General features: G+C 41.2%; 1 protein-coding gene across 8 annotated transcripts; it reads right to left on the reverse strand.

Annotated features, from left to right (window-relative positions):
- Positions 1-1,351: 1,351 nt before the first annotated feature.
- Positions 1,352-21,976, reverse strand: mypn (myopalladin). Of its 8 annotated transcripts, none has more exons than XM_058651610.1 (21): positions 21,755-21,976; positions 18,628-19,725; positions 14,024-14,199; positions 13,884-13,935; positions 13,366-13,735; positions 12,819-12,893; positions 12,587-12,728; positions 12,080-12,103; positions 11,560-11,676; positions 10,694-11,468; positions 8,829-10,016; positions 8,610-8,742; positions 7,474-7,551; positions 6,487-6,708; positions 6,248-6,397; positions 6,083-6,162; positions 5,787-5,913; positions 4,638-4,845; positions 4,335-4,500; positions 3,355-3,488; positions 1,352-3,263 (listed from the first exon to the last, which is right to left on the reverse strand). In XM_058651610.1, the coding sequence occupies exons 2-21, from the start codon at positions 19,722-19,724 to the stop codon at positions 3,085-3,087; spliced, it is 5,493 nt and encodes a 1,830-aa protein (XP_058507593.1). In that variant the 5' UTR covers position 19,725; positions 21,755-21,976; the 3' UTR covers positions 1,352-3,084. The 8 variants fall into 8 exon arrangements, with proteins under 8 accessions (XP_058507593.1, XP_058507591.1, XP_058507592.1 ...); XM_058651608.1 differs by having other exon boundaries at positions 13,366-13,792; XM_058651609.1 differs by having other exon boundaries at positions 14,021-14,199.
- Between the last annotated feature and the right edge of the window lie 14 nt (positions 21,977-21,990).

Consider the following 21,990-nt stretch of genomic DNA (forward strand, 5'->3'; position numbering starts at 1 on the left):
CCATATTTTGGACGATATACTAAAGTATGATTTTTTTGTCACATTTTGGACGACATACTAACCTATGACATTTTTGTCACATTTTGGACGACATACTATGACTTTTTTTTCATATTTTGAACGACATACTAAAGTATGACTTTTTGTCATATTTTGGACGACATACTAAAGTATGACATTTTTGTCACATTTTAGACGACATACTATAGTATGACTTTTTTGTCATATTTTGGACGACTGCGACTTTTTTTTCATATTTTGACCGACATACTAAAGTATGACTTTTTTTTCATATTTTGAACGACATACTAAAGTATGACTTTTTTTCATATTTTGAACGACATACTAAAGTATGACTTTTTGTCATATTTTGGACGACATACTAAAGTATGACATTTTTGTCACATTTTAGACGACATACTATAGTATGACTTTTTGTCATATTTTGGACGACATACTAACCTACGACTTTTTTTTCATATTTTGACCGACATACTAAAGTATGACTTTTTTTTCATATTTTGAACGACATACTAAAGTATGACTTTTTTGTCATATTTTGGACGACATACTAACCTATGACTTTTTTTCATATTTTGAACGACATACTAAAGTATGACTTTTTTGTCATATTTTGGACGACATACTTAAAGTATGACTTTTTTGTACCATTTTGGACGACATACTAAAGTATGACTTTTTTGTCAAATTTTGGACGACATACTAACCTATGACTTTTTTGTCACATTTTGAACAACATATTAAAGTATGACTTTTTTGTCACATTTTGGACGACATACTAAAGTATGACTTTTTTGTCACATTTTGGACGACATTCTAACCTCTGACTTTTTTGTCACATTTTGGACTACATACTATAATTCTAATACATAAAGAAAGTACACAGAACCTCTCTGGGTCCCCTGGGGGACCTTCGGGCTCAAGAGATAAAGTCATTTGTAGATCGGCCGTACCCTTTAAATACTTGCCGTTTCACTCTGGCAGCGCTAGCCAGGTAGCACCACATGTAACGTATTTCCGAAAACAAACAGTTCAACTACACATGAAATATTCATCACAGTTTATGTTGACTGACCATTTGAGACGGAGAGACATTTTACGATTAATTGATTACTTACAGATGAACTAACCTCACTAAAATCATTTTATATGTACTTATATCTTGATCTCTAAAATAAGAGGTGTTCACTTTGAAAGACAAAAACTCATGTGGCTCTAGAGATGCAGTTTGCAAACTTCTGCTCCAGACTAATTATTGAGCAGCGATAATGATTCTCGGGTTCTCGATGCTGTCAATTCAACGTGTTACATCAAAGTAAACATGCCACTCATTTTAATAAATATAACTTTATTCTGAGAAGGACAAAACTATTTTACAATGTGCAACTCTCTGTCAGCTGAGATCTACTTTCAACCTCCAGTATGTTTTCACACTTGACACTTGAATTGATCAAATCACAGTCTTTTATTGCTCAATAAAAACCTCTCTCGGAAAAACCTCTAACGTGTTGGTATCACCAGTAAATTTGTCTAATTCCAAATTGTTTCAGTAGTTTTTCGTCTAATCTCACTCATTTAAAGGAGATCAATCTTAGTCAATACAAAGTTAAATTCACCTGGAAGCAATAAAATAAAATAAAGTGTTTCAGTGTTTTAACTACAAACCATGACTTTAACTCTTCTAGGAGAATATAATAACTATGGCTGTGAGTAGATGCAGTGGTTTTTTTTATACAATATTGCATCTTCATCAGCTGTCGGCATGCATGCACATAAAAAACGTGGCGCAAAACTGTGAAATAAAAATAATCCTTACTCTGAACTGATTTAAATGGCACCTTTAAATGTCTTAATACACTATTTTTGATTATTCACAATAACTTATGACTACTTTATATATAAACAATAAAGAAACTAGAGCTACCAGTACAGGTACAGTAGCTTCAGAAAGATTTCACAGCCCTTAATTTTGCAGCTCTCTGCAGCAACACGTTATTTACTTGGCCTTTATGCTCCAGCAGCAGGAGGCTGTGAAGAAAAAAAAGATCTCGTCTGTTGAGACAAACTGTCTAATATGTTTGAGGAGGAGAACAGCAGACGCTGTTTATCAGCTGGCTAACATCATCTGGTTTGAAAGACAGAACAACTGGCCAGGATCAGGAGAACGAGAATTTGAGACAGTGGTTATTTATATTTATCACAAATATGAAGTATTTGTCTTAGGTGGTCACAGTGATTCTGATTCTGAAGTGTTTTGGATCTGACTTGAGCACTGTTGCCTTACAGCAAGAAGGTTGCCAGTTTGGGCCTTTCTGTTGAATGTGAGTTTTCTCCAGGTCCAAAAACATGCACAGGTTAATAAGACTCTAAATCGACTGTAAAGTGTGAATGTGAATGATTTATGTTTGCCCTGCAATGGACTGGTGACCCGTCCACGATGTACCTCACTGTTCACCCTACAGTATGTCAGCTGGGATTGTTTCCAGCTCCCTGTGACCTTCATGTGGAGGACAAAGTGGAATGAATAAACTCTCTAAACATGCGTTTTCTTTGTCTTACCACAAAACAAAATGTGCAAGAAAAAAAAAGTGAAAGGGATCTGAAGCCAGTGTGTCTGTACTTTGCAATAAAAAAAGAGTGGGTTTTACTTCCACTTAGAGAACAGGACTAACTATTAAGAACAAATGTTATGAGCAACATTCAGCAGCAACCTCACCTCACTGTAGTTATGTAAATATAATGTAGAAAACAAATGTGAATCATTCAAACCTGTCAGAGAACAGTATTCAACTCCACTGATGGCTCGTGAGCTAAGACTTGGAAAAAAAAACCTGTCATTTTCCTGCATGTGACTCTAACAAATAGGAATGGTGACAAACCCACAATCACTCAATCAATCACATCTACTCTGAATGCATCACTTCATACTGTATGTATCACACGACAATCTGCATAGATAATCATTCGCCTCCTTGTCGTCCACTGTTGTGACCTCAGAGAGTCACACACCGCGTCCTTCTGGGAGAACCTCAGAGTCAGCGTGCTGGAGCGTTTGCAGACGGCTCACAGCTCCTCGCTCTCCAACATGGCTTCGGGAGGTGAGCTGGAGAACAGGATGGGGTTCGTCTCGGATGTGGGGAAAGCGGATTTGATGTCAAGCCCCTGTCCGGTCAGAGCGGCATAGCGGCTGCCTGTGCGTGGAGCTTTCTTCATGGGTGCGGGGATGCTCTGATGCCACTGCGCTGAGGTTGCAGCAGACAGCTAATATTACTACTCAGAGTGATGGGCTGACAATGTGGCACATTTCTGTATAAAGCTATACAGAATATTTACCATAGATATCAAGTCTGCAGGTGCAAGACACAATTCCAGCCTCATTTTTTGCTGCCACTGTGTACCAGCCTGCATCGTCTTTTGTTGTTGGTTGGATGAGGAGACACACGTATCCTGTGGCATCCTGGGTCATGCTGAAATAAACGGATAGTGAAAGATTCATTCTAATGGACATCGTCAAACCTGTGAGAGGTGCTATATGTAAGAAATGTATCATAGTAGGTCATCAGCAAAGCAATTAAGGAAACATGAATTGAAATACTGGCTTCATTGACAGCAATTGGGCAGCCAGTTTTTGGTGTTTTGGTCACTATCCACGTCTATCCAGCTTTAGTTTGGAACAATGTTGCATTCAAACAATTGTAAAATGAGTTCACACAATGATGATTAAACCTATCAGCTCCACATATATGCTCTCTCTATATATTCTCAGTCTAGCAGGGAAGGAGGGAAGACAGAAGTGTAACAGCTATGCTGAGACAGCCGTGAACATAGGTGAAGCATGAGTGACGTAGTGAGATACAGAAACCAAATATTGAAAGAGAACGGTCAGAATATGGACCTAAAGTATAGTCGTCCTTTCAGAAAGACCTGCTGGATCACCTGAGGCTCGCCGAAGCAACCGTTATTACCCCTCTTACAAATATCTCGTGGGCATGCATTAAAATAAAGAAAGTGAAGAGGAAGTTTAAGACAGATGTTGGTGTGGGTAATTTTCTCTTTGGCCTCTCTCTCTATCCCTCTCTCTCATAAACCAAATCGGTTCAATGTTTATAAAAAACAGAAAACAGAAGGTGCAACTGCGTGTGTGTGTGTGCAAAAGCTGGGTGTAAGTGCAGCTCTGGCAAAACTTTCAGCAAGTGTCAGTCTCTACAAAGCGCATTGCAGTAAGCACTTTAAACACTAATTGTCGCTGTAGTCCATATTTTACATATAGCACCTTCAAGTTTTAATGTGTGGTATGAAAAACAGCAACTAACCTAATTCTGTCCTTAGTTTTAGGAATGGTGTCATTGTCTTTCTTCCAGAAGATGACAGGATGGGGAATACCCACCACCCGACACTCCAGCCTGACCGGAGTCCCCTCAGGAATACCCATGTTCTGCAGCTTCTCCACAAACTGGGGAGGATGCTTCGTCTCTTTCTCTAAAGTGGATATTTACTTATATTATTGGAACTTCCAAATGGAGCATGAGATATCATGTTAGTGTTTTTAAGTTTAAGTTATTCCGTTTTGTTTTCGTCAACTAAGAGCAACTTGATTTAATGTATCCAGTCCTTACCCACAACTTTCAACTCTAGACTAAAGGAGCTCTGTCCTGCTTTGTTGCTTGCGATGCAGGTGTATGTGCCGCCGTCTCTCTGCGTCAGAGGGTCGATGACCAGGGAATGGACGCCATTCTCCCGCACCAGCAACTTGTGGTAAAGGTCTGGATAGATTGGCCTCCCGTTGACCAACCACATGAGCTCTGGATTTGGAAGTCCACTGACCTGGAAGACAGAAAAGGTCAAAGGGGAAAGGGGGTGAGGGGAAAATAATGCACTTCACTTTACAAAGTAGCACCTGGTGCAGTGTAGATCATTTTAAGGGCAGACTTTTTAGTCTGGCTAAAGACGAAAGTGGATGACATCATCAAAAGGTGAGCAAAATGAAATGTTCCGTTACCATAAATAGAAATATGAATTTCTATGGATTTGAAGAGTGTTGAAAGCATGTAATCTACTCAACAAAATATATATCTATGATTTTTAGATTATTTGAATGCAGAAACATTACAGGTAAGCAGGTAAGCAACTTTATTGTCATCATACTGGTATTGTACAACGAGATGTCGAGGTCAGATGGAGGGTTGATCAGAGAGCCGCTGCGACTGAGCGCGCCGCTACAAGGGACCAACCTGACCGAATGTAACTAACATTCTAACATGTTTTGATGGTGGGAGGAAACTGGAGAGCCCAGGGGAAACCCACGCAGACATGGGGAGAACATGCAAACTCCACACAGAAATGTCCCAGACCAGGAATTGAACCCAGCACCTTCTTGCTGTGAGGCAACAGTGCTAACCACCACTACTAACCACTGCACCACCATTAAATGTTCAATTTAATGTATTTATTCATTATAACTCTGCCTCTCATGTTTCATCATTTGAAAAACTGTCAGCACTTTAATTTAAAGGTTTGCCTTGTGTCCCCTTGTCCTTTTTGCACGACACAAGAAAGTCTACTTTTGTACTTTAACTTGAGTACATTTTTATACCAGTACTTTTACTTTTTAAATTTTATTTGTACTAAATTGTACTTATACTCAGTTAAATTTGATCAAAACAGTGGTACTTTTACTTGACTAGAATATGTCAGTAGTCTTTCGACCTCTGATGAAAACTATTGTACAAATACATGTTGACTGACTGATTGAATGACTGACTTACCTTACAGTCTAGTCTGCACAGTCTTCCCTCGTGAGCCATCATGTCTCCTGGAGCCTGGAGGAAGTGAGGTTGGAAAAAGCGCTCTTCTGTTTGCTCATTCTCAACTTGCTGAATGCGAGCTCGCACCCTTAAAGACACGATGTGGTGAGCAGAGCACAGCATGGGACACAAACACACACTTCAACACAAACCCTTGTTGTAGCTGTGGTGCAAGTTCATATATTTTAATACAGCTTTAGAACGAAAGTACAGAGAGATTATTTTGCGGATCATACCACGTACTCAGTGTCGCTTACCTCTGAGAGTGAATAGGTGTCAGTCGATTTCGGGGAGGTCCTGTCTGGACAATCAAATGACCGGAGCAGCTAATTCGTCCCTGGTGACGGTTAAATATCAGACAGCTGATCAGATTGTGCAGTTGACAACATGAAGAGAAACGTGAGTGTGCAGTACTACTGTACCTGTGGATTAGCTGCCATGATGGTGTAGTTGCCATCATCATCACCGGTTGTAGACTCTATGTGTAAAGCACAAGTCCCGTCCCCTTCTCTGATCTTCTTGTAATGGATGTTCTTCCTCAAGATCTGCTTGCCATCCTTGAACCAGTAAACCTGAGCACAGACACGGATGTGAATGAAATGAGGGATGAAAGTGACAGCATGTGCTGTGGTTTGTAGATCACACAGGTTTGACCTCTCACCTTTGGAAGAGGGATTCCCAAGACTTTACATGTGAAAGTGACAGGCACGCCTTCCACGGCCTTGTAGTTCTTCAGTTTCTTGTCAAATATGGGTGCGATGCATCTTCCTGAGGGGATGTCGTCGTGCTGCACCTCGTCATCCGACTCTTCCACTGGTGTTCTCTCCAAACGAAATTCAATCTCGCTCATTAGCCTCTGCTCAAAATTGGACACTTTGTACTCCTGGAAGCAGAAAACCACTACATCAAAGTAATCGCCACACTCAGTGTTACACCATCTGCCGTTTTCTGTCCCTGTATCATATCAAACCTCCGTGAAATTTGATCAGAACAACAACATGCATATACCGCACACATAGAGGCTAAACGCGTTGAACTAAGCAACACATAGTCTCACAGAGGTGTGCGATAATTAGGAGCAGAGGGGGGCGACGTGCATCTACTTGCCAGGTAGCAACAGTGGTCTTAAAGTAACTAATCTATGACTAAAATCTCTGAACGAAAAGGCACAGACTGTGACTTTAAACCACTGGTGACTATGAGATGCTACGTGCAGTGACATCTGATAGTGTCACTCCTGGTCTGTAAACACCTGCTCATCCAACTAAATATAACAAGGCTGAGGGTAAAACAGGGAACAGATGAAGACTGTGGAGATTAACTATTTAAAATAGCTTATTTATAATTTGAATCCTTGGAAATCTAAAATGTAAATCAGTAGGACAGGGTTGCAAGATTCCATGGAAAAACTGTAAAATCATTTAACTTTGGAGAATATCAGCATTTTAATTAACGTCATACTTTTTTTCAACCCAGTTTGTTTAGATTATTCGTGCAGGTCATAACAGAAGCTTGGATGCTTGATTAGAGTTATTAATTTACCACGATAAGTAAAAGGGAATATCCAAAGTCTCATAGTCTCGGACTGAAATAATAAAACTATAACCCATACAGCAAAGAAGTGCTTTGGACAGAAAAATCCTTGTACCTCATCATAGTTAAAGACAGTAGCAGGATTGTTTGGTCCAAGGGGTCTGCTCGCTGTTTTCCCCTCATAACTCAGCTTCTATGAGGGGACAAGGATGGATGATGAACACCAACAAAGACACACAAACTGTACATACACACATGTGCGGATGGAATAACACACAAGCTATTGTTACTCGCATGCATATATGTTGGTTATGGTACACTGACACAGTGATGGATGACCATGAATGAATGAATGAACGGGGAGGGACTTGAGGGCTGTTGCTCTGCTGAATTAATCCACTGCCTCTGAGTCAGCTTCAGTGATTTATGTCTCACTGTTAAATCTCATGTTAAGGGACAGGCATCCCAAAATGAATACATGAGTCAACTTTGGAACTCAGGGGCTGTCAGGACGATTTCAGACTTGATGCGTGTTTTAATATCTAAGTATAAAGAGCCTAGCTAATGTTTTGGAAGGTTCTTGGCCAGACGACAACACATGTTGTGTCTGGATTAATTTCAAGTAACACAATTTGCAAATCACAAAAACTGCAATTTATACTTTATGCAACATTTTAACTCAGGGTCTATTGTATAATCAAATATAATATCCTAAAATTGTCTTATGCACTACATACATGGTCATATATTTCATACTTGTGTTAGAATAAGTATCTCATGTCGTAATGTTCCATTAAAGGTTAGGGCTTTAATGTAGTGACTATTGAAAAGAATCTAGACCTGAAAATGATCATGATCAAAATGATCAGTATGGATGAGTGGAGACTCTCATGGTCCATCTCATTCCAAAGCCTGGTTGGAAGCTCTAAACTCCAAACAGAACATAAAACAATCTAAACCTAGAACACTCCAAAACCTCATTTAGGTATATTATACTACAATATTAGAGATATTAAACTATTAAGTCCAAATACTAATCAAATAAGTTAATAACTACAAAGGAAAACAGAAAGTGCAAACATGGAGGTCTTCATACAGTCTCAGAAAATGACCAGGTGGAAATAAGAAAAAAATAAAAAAAATAAAAAGGTTTTGCATTTTTAAAGTGTACTGAGTGTATTTATCTCTCAATCAGTGCAAAAGGAAGTGATCAATCACAGCTGCAGAGCTTGAGGATAACTAGTAGCCTACCTGTTGATTTGCAAACTGTGGAGTGTTGTCATTAAATCGAAGCTTTCTCTCAATGTCGTGGAGGAGAATTTCTCTGCTCCCTCGAATGTCCTCAGCTGATGGGAGTCGCACCTTCGGGGCCTTCTTTTGTAACCTGAAGAGAAAGACGACAAAACGTCATTTATATCATGTGCAAGTTTAGAATCTTGTGATTACTGTGGTCCGTGAGGCAGGACGTACCCTGATGGAGCTCCCTTCGGCAAACCCATGGAGTTTGTGGGATGACTCAGCATCAGAGACGGCAGCACAGAGCTCAGGAAGGCCACTGGGTTTTGAATGGGGCTGGGGGTGGAGCTGCTGGAGGTGGGAGATGAAGCCTGTGGAGGCGACTGGGCTCGTATGGCAAACGTGCTGTTCAGGAACTGCGCTGACCCTGGTGTGGGTGAGCACACAAGTGAAGGAGGGCTTGTAGGAGACTGTAGCACCCTTGTGGGGAGGATCCTGGGTGGAGGTGAAAAGGGTGGGAGAGTAGGGGAGCTGGCTGCAGAGGAGTTAAGCTCAGCAGCCAGCTCTTGGAGGAGGGGCACCGGGGATTCAGTTGGGGAAGGACTCCTAACTGGTGAGAAGGTTTGAGCTGCTATGAACTCTCTGGGCCGGGTGTAGTTGAAGGTGTAGGAGGTGGCTGTGAGGTTCATGAGGGAGGCGTGGGTGCTTCTCAGCAGAGCTGTAGGAGAGGTGATCTGCTCTGTGGCCGAGGTTGATTCTGTGTGGACTGTGATAAGTTTTGGTGCGGGAGGAGAGGAGAACTGAGGAGGTGGTGCAGTTTTAGCAAGAGGAGACAGGTTGAGGTGGGAGGCATGGATGGTGTTTGTCTGGGTTTTAGTGGCTGTACTGAGAGGAGGAGCTGTGTTCAGCTGTGGGGCAGGTGGACGCGAGGTCACCAGTGGGGAGGTATTTAGCTGGGGAATAGAGGGAGGGGCAGAGCTGAAAGTAGGAGCAGTGTTGAGTGGAGGTGAAAAGGTGGTGCTAAAAGACGGAGCAAAGGTCAGTGAGGGAGTCTGTGAGGTTGTGGTTGAAGGGGGAGCAGCAGAAGTGTTGTGATGAGGTGAAAATGTGGTGTTGAATGTTGGAGCAGAGCTCAGTGTGGATGTATGTGGCGTGGTGGTAAAGGGAGGAGCAGCGTAGGGCGTTTGCTGAGGGGGACTTGTAGTGGGAAGGTGGGGCTGGAAAGGGGGTGGATGGGTTTCACGCAACACTCTGGGTGACCAGAGCCGCCCCTCATGGGAGCTCTGGGTCTCAGGACGGGTCTGGGTCTGGAATGAGGGTTGAGACGGAGGCTGGGTTTGGGTTTGGGTCTGAGGTTCAGTCTCTAGCTGCTGCTGCTCCATGAGGACTTGGTTGTGGAGAATCTGGAGCTGTGCAGGATCCCTGTCAGTCAAGCAAAACATCACAACATAACAAATCAGCTACCAAAAAAATGACACTATACATGGTGAGGATGAGAGAGGCTCAGTGCAATGTTCTCATAAATTAGGCTCCAGCAGGACTGAGCCAAAGCCTGCAGGAAAAACACTGCCCTTTTATGGGCTACTAACAAAACACTGATCAAGCTCAATACATATTTCGCTTTTAATCTAAACAAGAAGTTTTAGTTGAGTTAACAACAATTTACTCCAAACTAAACAATGCAAGACAAATTCTCTCATATCTCATCTCGTCTTTCAAACCATGATGCCACGTAAAAACAAACTAACAAATAAGAAATAAGAAAATAAATACAATAAGTGAACAGCTTATCATACAGGGATTCATTTGCAGCACTATCTGAAATATTAGATGACCAAAATGTTTCACTTACAAATAGAAAATGCCATCTTTTGTTTTAGAAAGCTGGAAGGTCCACATTTTAAGTCCACATCCATGCACTTATGAAAAACAACTGATTACAGCTGCTAGTTGAGCCAGTGAAGGAGGAACCTCCCACCTCGTCTAACTCACGTACACAGCAGATGTGAGGACATGATGTCCCTAATACTTTTACAGAGTATTCTGTCAGGGTCAGCAACGCTCACTTGGACTTGTTTTCTTTCTTTTTTTTTACTCACAGTTTGGGTTTGGCCAGCACTGGTGGTGGTTCTTTGTTGGCTGAAGTCATATCTTCATCACACTGAGTGGATGTGTCACTTTGTTCATCCTCCTCATCCTCGGGCAGTTTAAAGTGCACACGCAGACCGACTCTGGAGCTGGAGCGTGAGTCTTTATGATTTGTCAGGGTACCTGTCTTGAGGCAGGAGTTAGGAGGAGGATCAGGGAGGGGTACAACAACGGGGCTCCCGTTCTGATGGTTTGGAGCCCCCTTAACTTTAGGACTTGTGTCAGATGATGTTGCCACAGGTCTGGGAACTCCTGGCTCAGGTGAGGCTTCATTTGCAGATAGAGCATTGACAATTTTTGCGTTTGAGAGCACCTGTGGGCTGCTCCATGGTCCACTGCTCCGACTGTCCTGGTAGAGGTGGAGAGGGTCTAAATTTGGGGTGCTGGTGCTGTGAGAGTTGAGGTAGGAGCTGATGCTGCTGCTGCTGCTGCTGATGCTGATGCTGCTGCTCAGGCTGGAAGGTTCCAGACCAGATAAGCTGGTGTGAAGGTGGTCCTGTCGCAGCATGCTGGAGCTGTGGGGATCCAGACGAAGGGTGCTGGTGTTTAAAGGGTCCAGGCGTAAAGTGTTAGAGACAAGTGGGTCGAGACGAATGGTGCTAGAGCGAGGCTTGATGTTGTTGGTCACAGTAACTTCTGTTTGTGGGTTTACATCAGGAGTTGATGTGAAAGGCTCTTGGATTTGACTGGACTCAGGCCTCGTGTGGTTGTTGTTTCTGCCACTGCCTGATGGGAATCACAGAGACGGATATCCATAAAACTTCAGTCAAGTTTAATATGAATATATAATAGGTATTGCTTCAGACAGAAGTGTTACCTCTGACCCTCAGTGCTGCAGAGCTGGACACGGTTCCACAGCTGTTGCTTGCTGTACAAGTAAACATCCCAGAATCTTCAGGAAGAACCTCAGCGATGACCAAAGTGCATATTTCCTCTGGAGGTATAAGGATTCAAAAACATCATACTCACATAGTCAAGCATGACTGTATGACTGTCTTTAAAGTAGGCATCATCTTAATGCAGTGAGGGAAGACACATGACTTGTTTTTCTGAGTATAACTGGTGCTGAGAGTCTATCTGCAGCTATGGCAGATTGAACTCATCTGCCATGGTGGTTTGACACAGGATGAGAAACTGCCTTATATGGTTCACAGGCATGGAAAAGCAGCACTGGCTTGTGTACAGAAGGAGAACAGAAGTCTTGGCCAATGATTCTAAACACTTCAGCGCAGCAATGTGTACACGGTGCATCATTATATACAGACAGGCAGCTGCTTTGGTTCAAGGATTTTTTTTTTATGGTTTATGGACTGATAAGAATTTCATGAAATGTGTACCTGATTCAGCTGGAGATCTCGGTTCTGAAATGGAAAGAAGCAGGAAAATAATTAAGAGACTGATAAAGTGCAAGAGCTGGAGTTAGGGTAGATATTTTATTTGTCCAACAACAATCACGGAACATTTCCACACACTTTTAGAAGCATAATTATATATCTATTTCCGCAAATATAAAAAAAATGTTCTTCCAATTACTTACACCACATACAATATATGCTGCAGGGATCCTTAATCTTAAAATATTTGAATGCAATAGCAATATTTGTCATCCTTTTGGGCTCATTAGCATTACATCTCCTTTCTTTTTAATATAAGGGATTTTATGGGGAAATAATGTTTAATTGAGTTCAAGGGTTTTTATTAGAGAAAAATCAAACAGTGAAAACACTCAGACTGAACAGCAATTCAGTCTTTATACATTACACAGCGCACTTCATGAAACAGTGTGCCAAATAAAGCAACTCTTTGTCACGTCTCGACAACACGACATCAGCAGAAGAGCTTACTTTTCTGCAGGATCCTGAATTCAGGACAGTCCTCAATGGTTTCCCCCTCTCTGTACCAGTCCACTCGAGGTGATGGTGCGCCTTTCACACGGCACTCTAGCACCACCAGCTGGCCCTCTGACACAAAGAGGTCATGCAGGTTCTGGTGGGAAAAAAATACAAGCTCTGTGTGACAACAGTAAACACGCACACAGTGACATAGACAGCAGCAGTGGACATGCAACCATCCTACCTTTGTGAACAAAGGGGCTGCCATTATAGGTTCCTCGTTTAATCCCTGTAGGTAATTGTGGTTGGAGGATTGACTCTGAAGAAAAAAGCCCACAGTTACACACCACTTTATTAGGTACACCTGTTCACCTATGTTAACACAAATATCTAATCAGCCAATCACATGGCAGCAAATTCATGTATCTAGGCATGTTCAAGATGACCTAAGAAGAAAGGTGATTTTAATTACTGAGCTGCTATTTTCTATATTAAAATGTGACATATTGTTGGTGACCTGAATATTTAAAAAAACAAAACAAAAAAAAACAACTGCTGATCTACTGGAAGTCATTAAAATAACTACTTATTACAATCAAAGTATATAGAAGACCATCTCGGAGCACACAACACATCGATCTTTGAAGCAGATGCGGTACAGCAGGAAATAAGATCACACCAGACACTATATTTTGTACATACCTATATACACATAACATAAGTGAACAGAGTTTGTATTAGTAATTCTTCAAATAATACAATAGTGGAAGTAAGTGTTCCAGCTGTCCTACCTCAGGTTCTTGTGTTTGTGTCGGAGTTGCATGGACAGACAGCACAGATGAAACCACAGGGTTAAAGGGCAGAGGTGAGGCTGTGGCTGTATCTGTCTGCAGGGATGTGGATGTGACTGGAGCAGATGCTGATGCTTCCACAGCTTCTGAAATCTTTGTATCGTCAAATAGTGTTGCGTCCTCCTGAGCAGGCTGTGCTGCGGGTGGCACCAGTGATGGTTTGCAGAGCTCTGGGACAGAGAGCACAGAGGTTGTTGTCTGGACCAGTAGAAGGGGTTGATGATTTGAAGGTGAGGAGAGCTCCTCTGCCGGTTCCTCGGTGGCTCCTGCAGTTTGGGTTGACAGAATCTCTTCCTCCTCTTCTGAGCAGCTATGGTTTGAAAATGGAGGTAAAGTTGAAGCTGAATTTTGGCTTTTCCCTGGCAGCCTTTGTAAATCACAAAAAGAGGGAAAGGAAAAGTCTAACTTATGCAGATTTATTGAAGTGAGATGAGAAGACTATAAGGGTTAAAACTTACTGGGCTACATGTTCTGAGTCCTGCTCTCCCTCGGAGTCTGAAGAGGAAGCACCTGAAGGACAAGAGAACAAAAACTGGTCATTTCAACTGATGTTTTAACAGGAGCCTGTAAAAACAGCTACAGGACAAAAAACGACCACCTTCGACGTAGATCTCAGCTGACGTGGAGTCAGTGCCATAGAAATTTGATGCAAAGCAAGAGTAGCGTCCAGTGTCCTCCTCAAAAGCGTCAGTGATGATCAGAGAGTGCAGCTCTCCGTTGGTGAGGATCTGAATGTCAGGGCTGTTCTCCAACTCTTTGCCCTCACAAAACCACCTGTAATTAAATATATACAATAAATAAAACTGCTCAGTGTAACTCAGCATCATTAGCTTCTTGCAGTGCTAAAGTCTTCTATTTTCTTAATAATGAAAACACATTTGTTTGTTTTAGTGTCTTGTGGAGATTTTAAACACTCGTGATGGTAAAGATCATTTGTCTCAACAGCAGTGTACATTAAATCTAAACGTACAAATACATGATGTAAAATATTTAAAATTGTCACTGCAAATGTCTTATATTGTGGGGGTGAGAAAAATTCATTTTATTTGTTCCTTTAGTGAACAATTTATTGAAAGCATTTCAGAGAAAAGGCCTGAACAATGATAAATAAGTCATTTATATGTGTCAGAAACCTCTGGTTACATTTTGGTGATCAAATAGATTGAAATCAAGCAAAAATCAATAATAATTACTTCATTTCCTTTTACTATGTGGAACATGAATAAATAAAAATATCATGTAATTACAAAAGAATCACTGAGCACATGGATAGTTGGAGTGTAGATTAATTCTAAAGAAATCATTAGACTAAACATTAGTATTTTCATTTTAACCATATGTACAGTTGTTTTATAAATAATATTTTTCTTTGTGCAGATTTGGGCTCCTGAATAAATTATCCAACTCTATGGGAGATGAGCAACATTCTCCCACACGTTTCCTCATTTAACTGAGATTCACTTGGTAAAACAACTGATTCACATTTATTTCATGATCATTTGAACATGTAAATTCCTCTTATGGTTGTGGTCTCCTTTAATTTGCCACATATCTCCAACTTGCACTGTCCTAACCCTATGTAATTTAACTTGTATTTCATTGGGATATTTAAAGAATATCTTTTCATTGTTTTCTTTTCCTCCTGTTAACCTTTTGACACTGTTCCTTTGAGGCTTGGAACAGTATGGTGTCTCTCCCGTTTCTCTAATAGCATTTCTGGCTTAGTACCATTTAGTGGAGTTAAGCAGGCCAGGAGGAAAACGTTTTGATGAGCACAGCCCTATCTGTTTCCCTGTAAGACAAGAAGCATCACCCACATGCCACAGCAGTGTGAAAGCCGCCTCAATCCACTGTTGATGTTATGAAGATACGAGTGCAGAATGCTCGATGTACTCAATCACCGAGAGTAATATTATAAAGTCCATCACGTGTAGATGAACATAATCATTGAACATAATAATTTTTTCTTATTTATTAGAGGATGAAGATGACATGACAGCTGAACTCGCACCAGATTATATCAGGTCAGCATCAGACACCTTCGTAGAAACAGTCAATATTGCAATCTATAATTTTATCATGTTAAATAATAAAAAAAACCTTGGTAACACTCTAGATTAGGGAACACATATTCACTATTAACTAGGAGCTCACTAACATGCATAAATACCACACTAGCCCTTTATTAGTAATTATTAAGCACATATTAACACCTTATTCTACATAATCTTATTCTACCTCTATTACGACATGAATTAAGATTTTTCCTGATTAAGGTGTTAATACGTGCTTAATAATTACTAATAAAGGTCTGGTATGCTACTTATATGCATGTTAGTAAGCAACTAGTTAATGGTAAATATGTGTTCCCTAATCTCCAATATGATAAATGGCAAGCCCTATGTGCTGTTTTCCAAGCAGCCTAACCCTGGTATGTGGCTATGTTTAGTGCTACTTAGTAACCTCGAGTATTCTGGAGTTGCAGCTGGCAACAGTCTATTTTTTCATTGTAAAACTATAAAAGTAAACCTCTAACTTTCTCCCTGTCCTGACCAGCAACACACACACACACACACACACACACACATACACACAGCAGCCAGTGTGTCAAAGTACATCTATTTTGAGCAGTCGAGGCCTTGGTGCTTTATTAAATCCAGCCAATAAACAAACAGGAATGAAGTGATGTGTTACCCTCAAACAGGACGTCACTATGATACAATCATAAATCATACCCACTGCTTTCATCAAGGGCATAGGTCACCCAGAACATAAACATTATCTTTTTAAGTAATGATTGATGGATGATGATGTTAATGATGTTTTAATATGGAGGCAATATTATGGTAATGCCATCTTATTTCCAGCTTGGTAATAATGTCCCACCAACTTTTATCACAAAGCTATTACTTGGTGATTACTGTAGAATTAAGATGGTAATACTAAAAAATGATCTCCCTTTTACAACAGTGTATTAACTGTATTGTGCACTATTAAATATATAATATAATATTAATATATATATAATAATATTGTTACTGCACTGTAATGTTAAAAAAAAAAAAAAAAAAGTTGGAAACTTGGAAAATTTACAGAAACATGAAGCCACACTGCAGTTCTGTTCCTGATATTTGGATGCAACAGAGACGAGGCCGCTGGAATATCCTGCATGAGTCGGGCTTTCTCGTCATGAGTAAAGGTCTAAATTGAAATCATGAGTAGCAGAGGAGGTGGCTGCTCTCTGCTCACTGCACCTGTCAGGGCTATTTTCCCTCTGTGGATCAGAACCAGAGAGGAGATTCCCTCTGGAGCCTGGGAGCTCTGTCTGGCTGACCCACTCATGTACGCACCACACTAAACATAGATTATAGACTACACACAGTGGCACACCAGAGACAGCACAAAAGTGTGAAATGATGGGAAATCTGAACCTGACAATTCCTTCATCAGGCTCCACTCCAACAAGTACAAGTATCACACTGACATCAGTGACAAATGATCCATGTTAAAAGATTCTGCACAATAAGAACTCAGCTGAAACACCAGTTTTTATGAAGCAGAAACCACGTCAAATCCTCAGAATTATTAAGTATGTTAGTAAAAAAAATACATATATAAAATGATACATGAAGCAATATCCAAATAAATCATCCTACCAAACTCATCATGCTTCTGTCAAGAGCTCGGTCTGTTCCATTATCAGATGAGGCTACAGCTCGCTATGACAGTCCGGGCTAAAAATGGCCCAACAGCTACATTCTCCCCGAGCAAGAATATGCTGGTGGCTCACCAATGTTCAACTGCACAAACAAGACCATGCCCCCTATAGTCTGACACCCCAGCTTCACTCACCCAAAGAGGAAAACTGCATGTTTTAACTGTTAAACAGCTCAACAAGAGAGTAGATCATTCAATACTATGACATGTTTATCAAAGGCAGTTAACTGAATGAGTACACTTTACTTATATAATAATAATAAGAGTGTTTCTGCAGTGCATTTCTTAAGAAGATTGGAGGACCTGATGTAATTGTTGTTTCAGACACACACACATGTGTTTGTGCTGCTATCCTTTCAATGACACTGCATTGACTTCCATTCATTTGGACAGCCTGAACAAAGAGTTATCCTTAATCTTAACCATAACCAAACAATGCCTAATCTTTACATTAACCTAACCACATTTAAAATCTTAGCCCTAAACTTGCTCAGAAATTATGTTCTGCCTCAGGTTTTGATCCCCATGTGAGCTAATGGTCCTGACAAGGTCAGAGTTTATGCGAGAAAATGTCCTACGGAAATAACAAATACAAGTATATACACGCACGCACACACACACACACACACACACACACACACGCTCCTTTCAGAATCAGCTGTTGGATGTCATCATGTCTGTCTGTATCTCCCAAGTAAAAGACAGCATCATTTATCTTTAACTCACACATCTTAAATCACACTGTAGTTATTTAGTTTATATTGTGTGACAGTGGCTGTTTTAAAGGGTTTCTTGCACTTTTTATGTTTTATCTTATTCTGCCTTCTCTAACACTTTTTTAAAGCACTGTGACTCAAATCCTGTTGGGTTTAACGTTCTGTATAAATAAACATGACTTGACTTGACTGTTATCTGGCACAATACAGCTAATAATCATGTAGATCACAAATAATCACATGTATACAATATTACTAAGGATATTTTTCACAAGTAAAATAAATAATATTAAATATATATATATATATATATATACATACTATTAATGAGGCCCTGAAATGCCTGGAGGGAAACAGGACAATGATGATACTCCAGACAATGTAAATGAACAATGATCAATTAACTGTGTGTGCTTTTAATCATGATGTGCATCTCTAAAAATGTAAAAAGTAAAATCTCTGTATTCAAAATGTCACACACAAAGTGAGAATTATTTGCAAAATACACTTAAAGTATCAAAGTTCTCAAAAAATAATAAATACAGCTCCATAGTATATAAATAATGTTCGCATTTTTCTCTGAATAAATGAACTCCTGCTGTGGTGACATTTTCCAGGTGTCTGTCACTTCTCCGTGAAATCTCCAGGAGGACGTTGGCAGCTGACAACCTCACAGAAAACTGGGTTTTTAGCTTTAGGAAAGTCTAACTTAGTCCACTTCAAACTCTACAAAAGCCGCACAGCATAGAAACAGTCAGATTTCTCTTACCGGACTTCAGGTGTAGGGAGTCCCCTCACGATGCAGTCCAGCTGAACCTTGCTTCCCTCTGAAACCTCCCTGCTTTTCAGTTTCTGGATGAAATGAGGAGGCTCGCACGCAGACTCTGTCGGGTAGGGAGTGTCTGTCAAGGCACAGTTTTCAGTCTCCTCCTGCACCTCCTGAGAAACACGGTTGTACTTCTGCTCCTCTGTAATCCTACCGTCCTGAAGCTCCACATGCCCAGTCCCAGAGTCCAGTTGGACCTCTGGTTGGAGGCTAGCAGAAACGCTGTGTCTTTCCTCTTCCTCCACTTCCATGGGAAGGACAGAACGCTCCCTGTTGTCAGAGCTGAGGGGAAGAGCCATCCCGTCCATCTGGGTTTTGTTCTGGACTCTACTCCTGTGAGCTTTGCATGATCTGGGTCGAACACGTTTCGAGCTGTTGGCCTTGAATAGAGATGAGAGCTCCTCAATGAAGTCTGCTGCCTTGTTGAGAAACTCCTTCTTGGACTGGGTCTCCAGACCGAACGGGGGGTTCCTGTCTGACCTGTTAAAGTCATTGAATCCTTCACTGGAATCTGTGTTGTTGCTGATCATGTTGTCCTGCTGTGTGGTGGCTTTAAGCATCTTTCTGTCTGGTGTGACTGCTGTGTGTGTTGCCTGCTTTTCTTTGAGCTCTGGGCTTGGCTTTGTGAAGGCAGCCACAGTGGAGGGGGTAGAAAGGGGAGCAGGAGAGGGGTTCATGAAGGGAAGAGAAGATGTTGGAGTGGAAGAAACGGAGACTGAGGAGATGTTGGATGGGGTCAATGGTGTAATGGAGGCCTTGACCTCTGCCCTCTCCTCATGCTGCTCATGTCCGATGGCCTGGCGAGCCAGGTTCACACTCTCATCCAGCTCCTCCTGGCTGAGGAACGCTGAGAGGTCTGGCAGTTGGGGGCCCACAGAGTCCTCAGACCTGCTTTTGAGCGAGCCATAGATGTGAAGTCGTGTGGACGAAGCGTCAGAGCGGCTCATCTCGCTGTGGCGCTGCTGAGCTCTGGCCTCTGCCAGGTAGCTCTCTCTCAGGAGTTGGGACAGCGACGGTGGCTGGTCAGTGTTCTCTTGCATGCTGTGGAAATGGTCATAAGGCATTTCATTACTTTCTTTAAATCGTCCAACAAATGTCATCGTTTTTCAAAAAGATTCTTTAACTCAGTGGAGTTTTTGTCAAAGCTGCCGTCACATCAAATGGTAAACAGGCAGTTTTGTGGCACTGTAAATATCCCTCACCTCATAATTGAAGAACCCATGTAGCTTTCTGTTAGCATCAAACCTTAGGTTTAGGTTTAGGTTTGTCCACTGTGGGCTTCTGTGAAAACATGCAGCCTCTGTAGAGCTGAACTGGCTCCAGATATAAATATAAAAACTCATTCTGGTAAAACTTATTTTACACACGAGCCCTTTGAGAAACATTTCGAAGATTTAACATTCCCTTGTCAAAGGGCAAATACTCTGATGTGTCTTGTTAATACTGTAGTGAAAATGAAACCCTGACTGTTTGGACAACATTTACACAAAAGCATATTTCACAAGTTGGCAGCAATGTTGAAATGATTAACTGATAGATTTTGATTAGTCAATTTCATTTTGGTCATTGTTGTTTTTCCAAGTGCAAAAAAATACACATTCTACTTTTCCAAATGTGTCACCATTTTCTTCATCTTCTATCATAGGAAACTTATCAACTGTCCTCTGATCCACCTGATTCAGGCCATTCATCCATTCATTCTACTACCACTTTATCCTCCACATGAGGGTCACTGGGCCGCTGGAGCCAATCCCAGCTGATATGGGGTGAAAGGCAGGGACACAATGTCTCCACTGTGTCTCTGCCTTTCAACCACTGGCTGTCACATTCACACCTACAGTCAATTTAGAGCAGAGGTTTCAGACTTCCTGTTTTACATCAAAACAAACGCCTTTATTTTGAAATGCTGTGAAATATTGTCACCGATAGTGTTATTGCAATATCATGATGGAATATTGTGATATAATTCTATTCACATGTTGTTCACCCGCACGGAAAAGTTGTGTTTTTCCCCCACAGTTTAAAAAAAATGTTCCTGACCAGACTGGACACTCAGTGACCCTCTGGTCATTTCATTTTGAGACCCATGATTTAAGACTAAGGTGTCAGAGAGGCTCTCGAGTGAACCGGGTCACAAACCCAGCTCGTTTTGCTGTAAGGCAACACTACTAGTCACTACCCCACCATGTGGTCTGATTCAGAGCCTCAAGCAAGACATTCAAAATATCTTGAGGTTTGGAAAATTGTCAGCGAACATCTTTCACAAGCCTATGTTTTTATAATGTGTACATTATCTTTATATTACATGGTCCCTACATGGTCCTGTTACCATAAGGTAACAGATGAATGTGTGTGTAAAGAGGGGGATAAATAGCATTTGAAGAAAACCCTCTACTTTAACCTACTTTTAGCCTCCCTTAAGGCAAGAAAGTATCCGGTTCATGTTCCGACAGCAGATCTGATGAGATGAGGCAGGCTTTTCTGTCCCGTCCACCTCAGACCAACTCTTACATGACGTTCAGCCATTTGCACAACTTTTTGAAACGGTGCGTGAGCAAGTTATTGAATCCAGACATGAGATAGGGTACACACATGTTACTGACACTCAGATCTGGGCAATTAAGAGAGACAGCAATGCCCTTCCAACAAACCTGAAGCTGCAGCTGTTGTGTGCATTAATCCTTTGCAAACAGCCTCCGAGCTCACCAAGTCATATCTAATAATAGCGTGGGGGTCAGTTTACATGAAGAAAATCAACAAAAAAGCAGTCCCCTCATCCTGTGTGCCCTTATTATGATTTTGAACATTCACAACAGTCATTAATCAAATTATATATAAACAGAGCTATAATTAAGTGAGCAACTGCTGGGATGACATGCAGATGAACTCGGCTCCATGCATGCACACAAGTTATCATAATTCGATTAAAATGGAACATGAACAATCAAACAGAAATAGACTTAAGCTTGCCTGAGATTTCCAAAGGCTATACACGGGCTATGATAGGCTCACGCTGAGAGATAGAAAACACTGTGAATAACAATTAATTTAGGGGGTTGGTGTGTTTTACCTTCAGAATAAACGCAGCTGGCTCTCAGTGAAGGACTGGTAAATCCTCAGACTGCACCTGTGCTTAAAGAGGGAGATTCCTTTCTTCCAGTTGCCGCCACCTGGGAAAATCTTGGACGCCAGCAGCTGCCCAGCCTTCCTGGTTAGAGTTAACCTTGGAGTTTACAGGAAAATATGGAGCCGAGTAGCTAGGGTAACCCGTCACCAGTAAAAGTAGCAACATTTGTCAGTGCAGTA

This window comes from Solea solea, chromosome 15 (assembly GCF_958295425.1).
Source record: "Solea solea chromosome 15, fSolSol10.1, whole genome shotgun sequence".
Lineage (NCBI taxonomy): Eukaryota > Metazoa > Chordata > Actinopteri > Pleuronectiformes > Soleidae > Solea > Solea solea.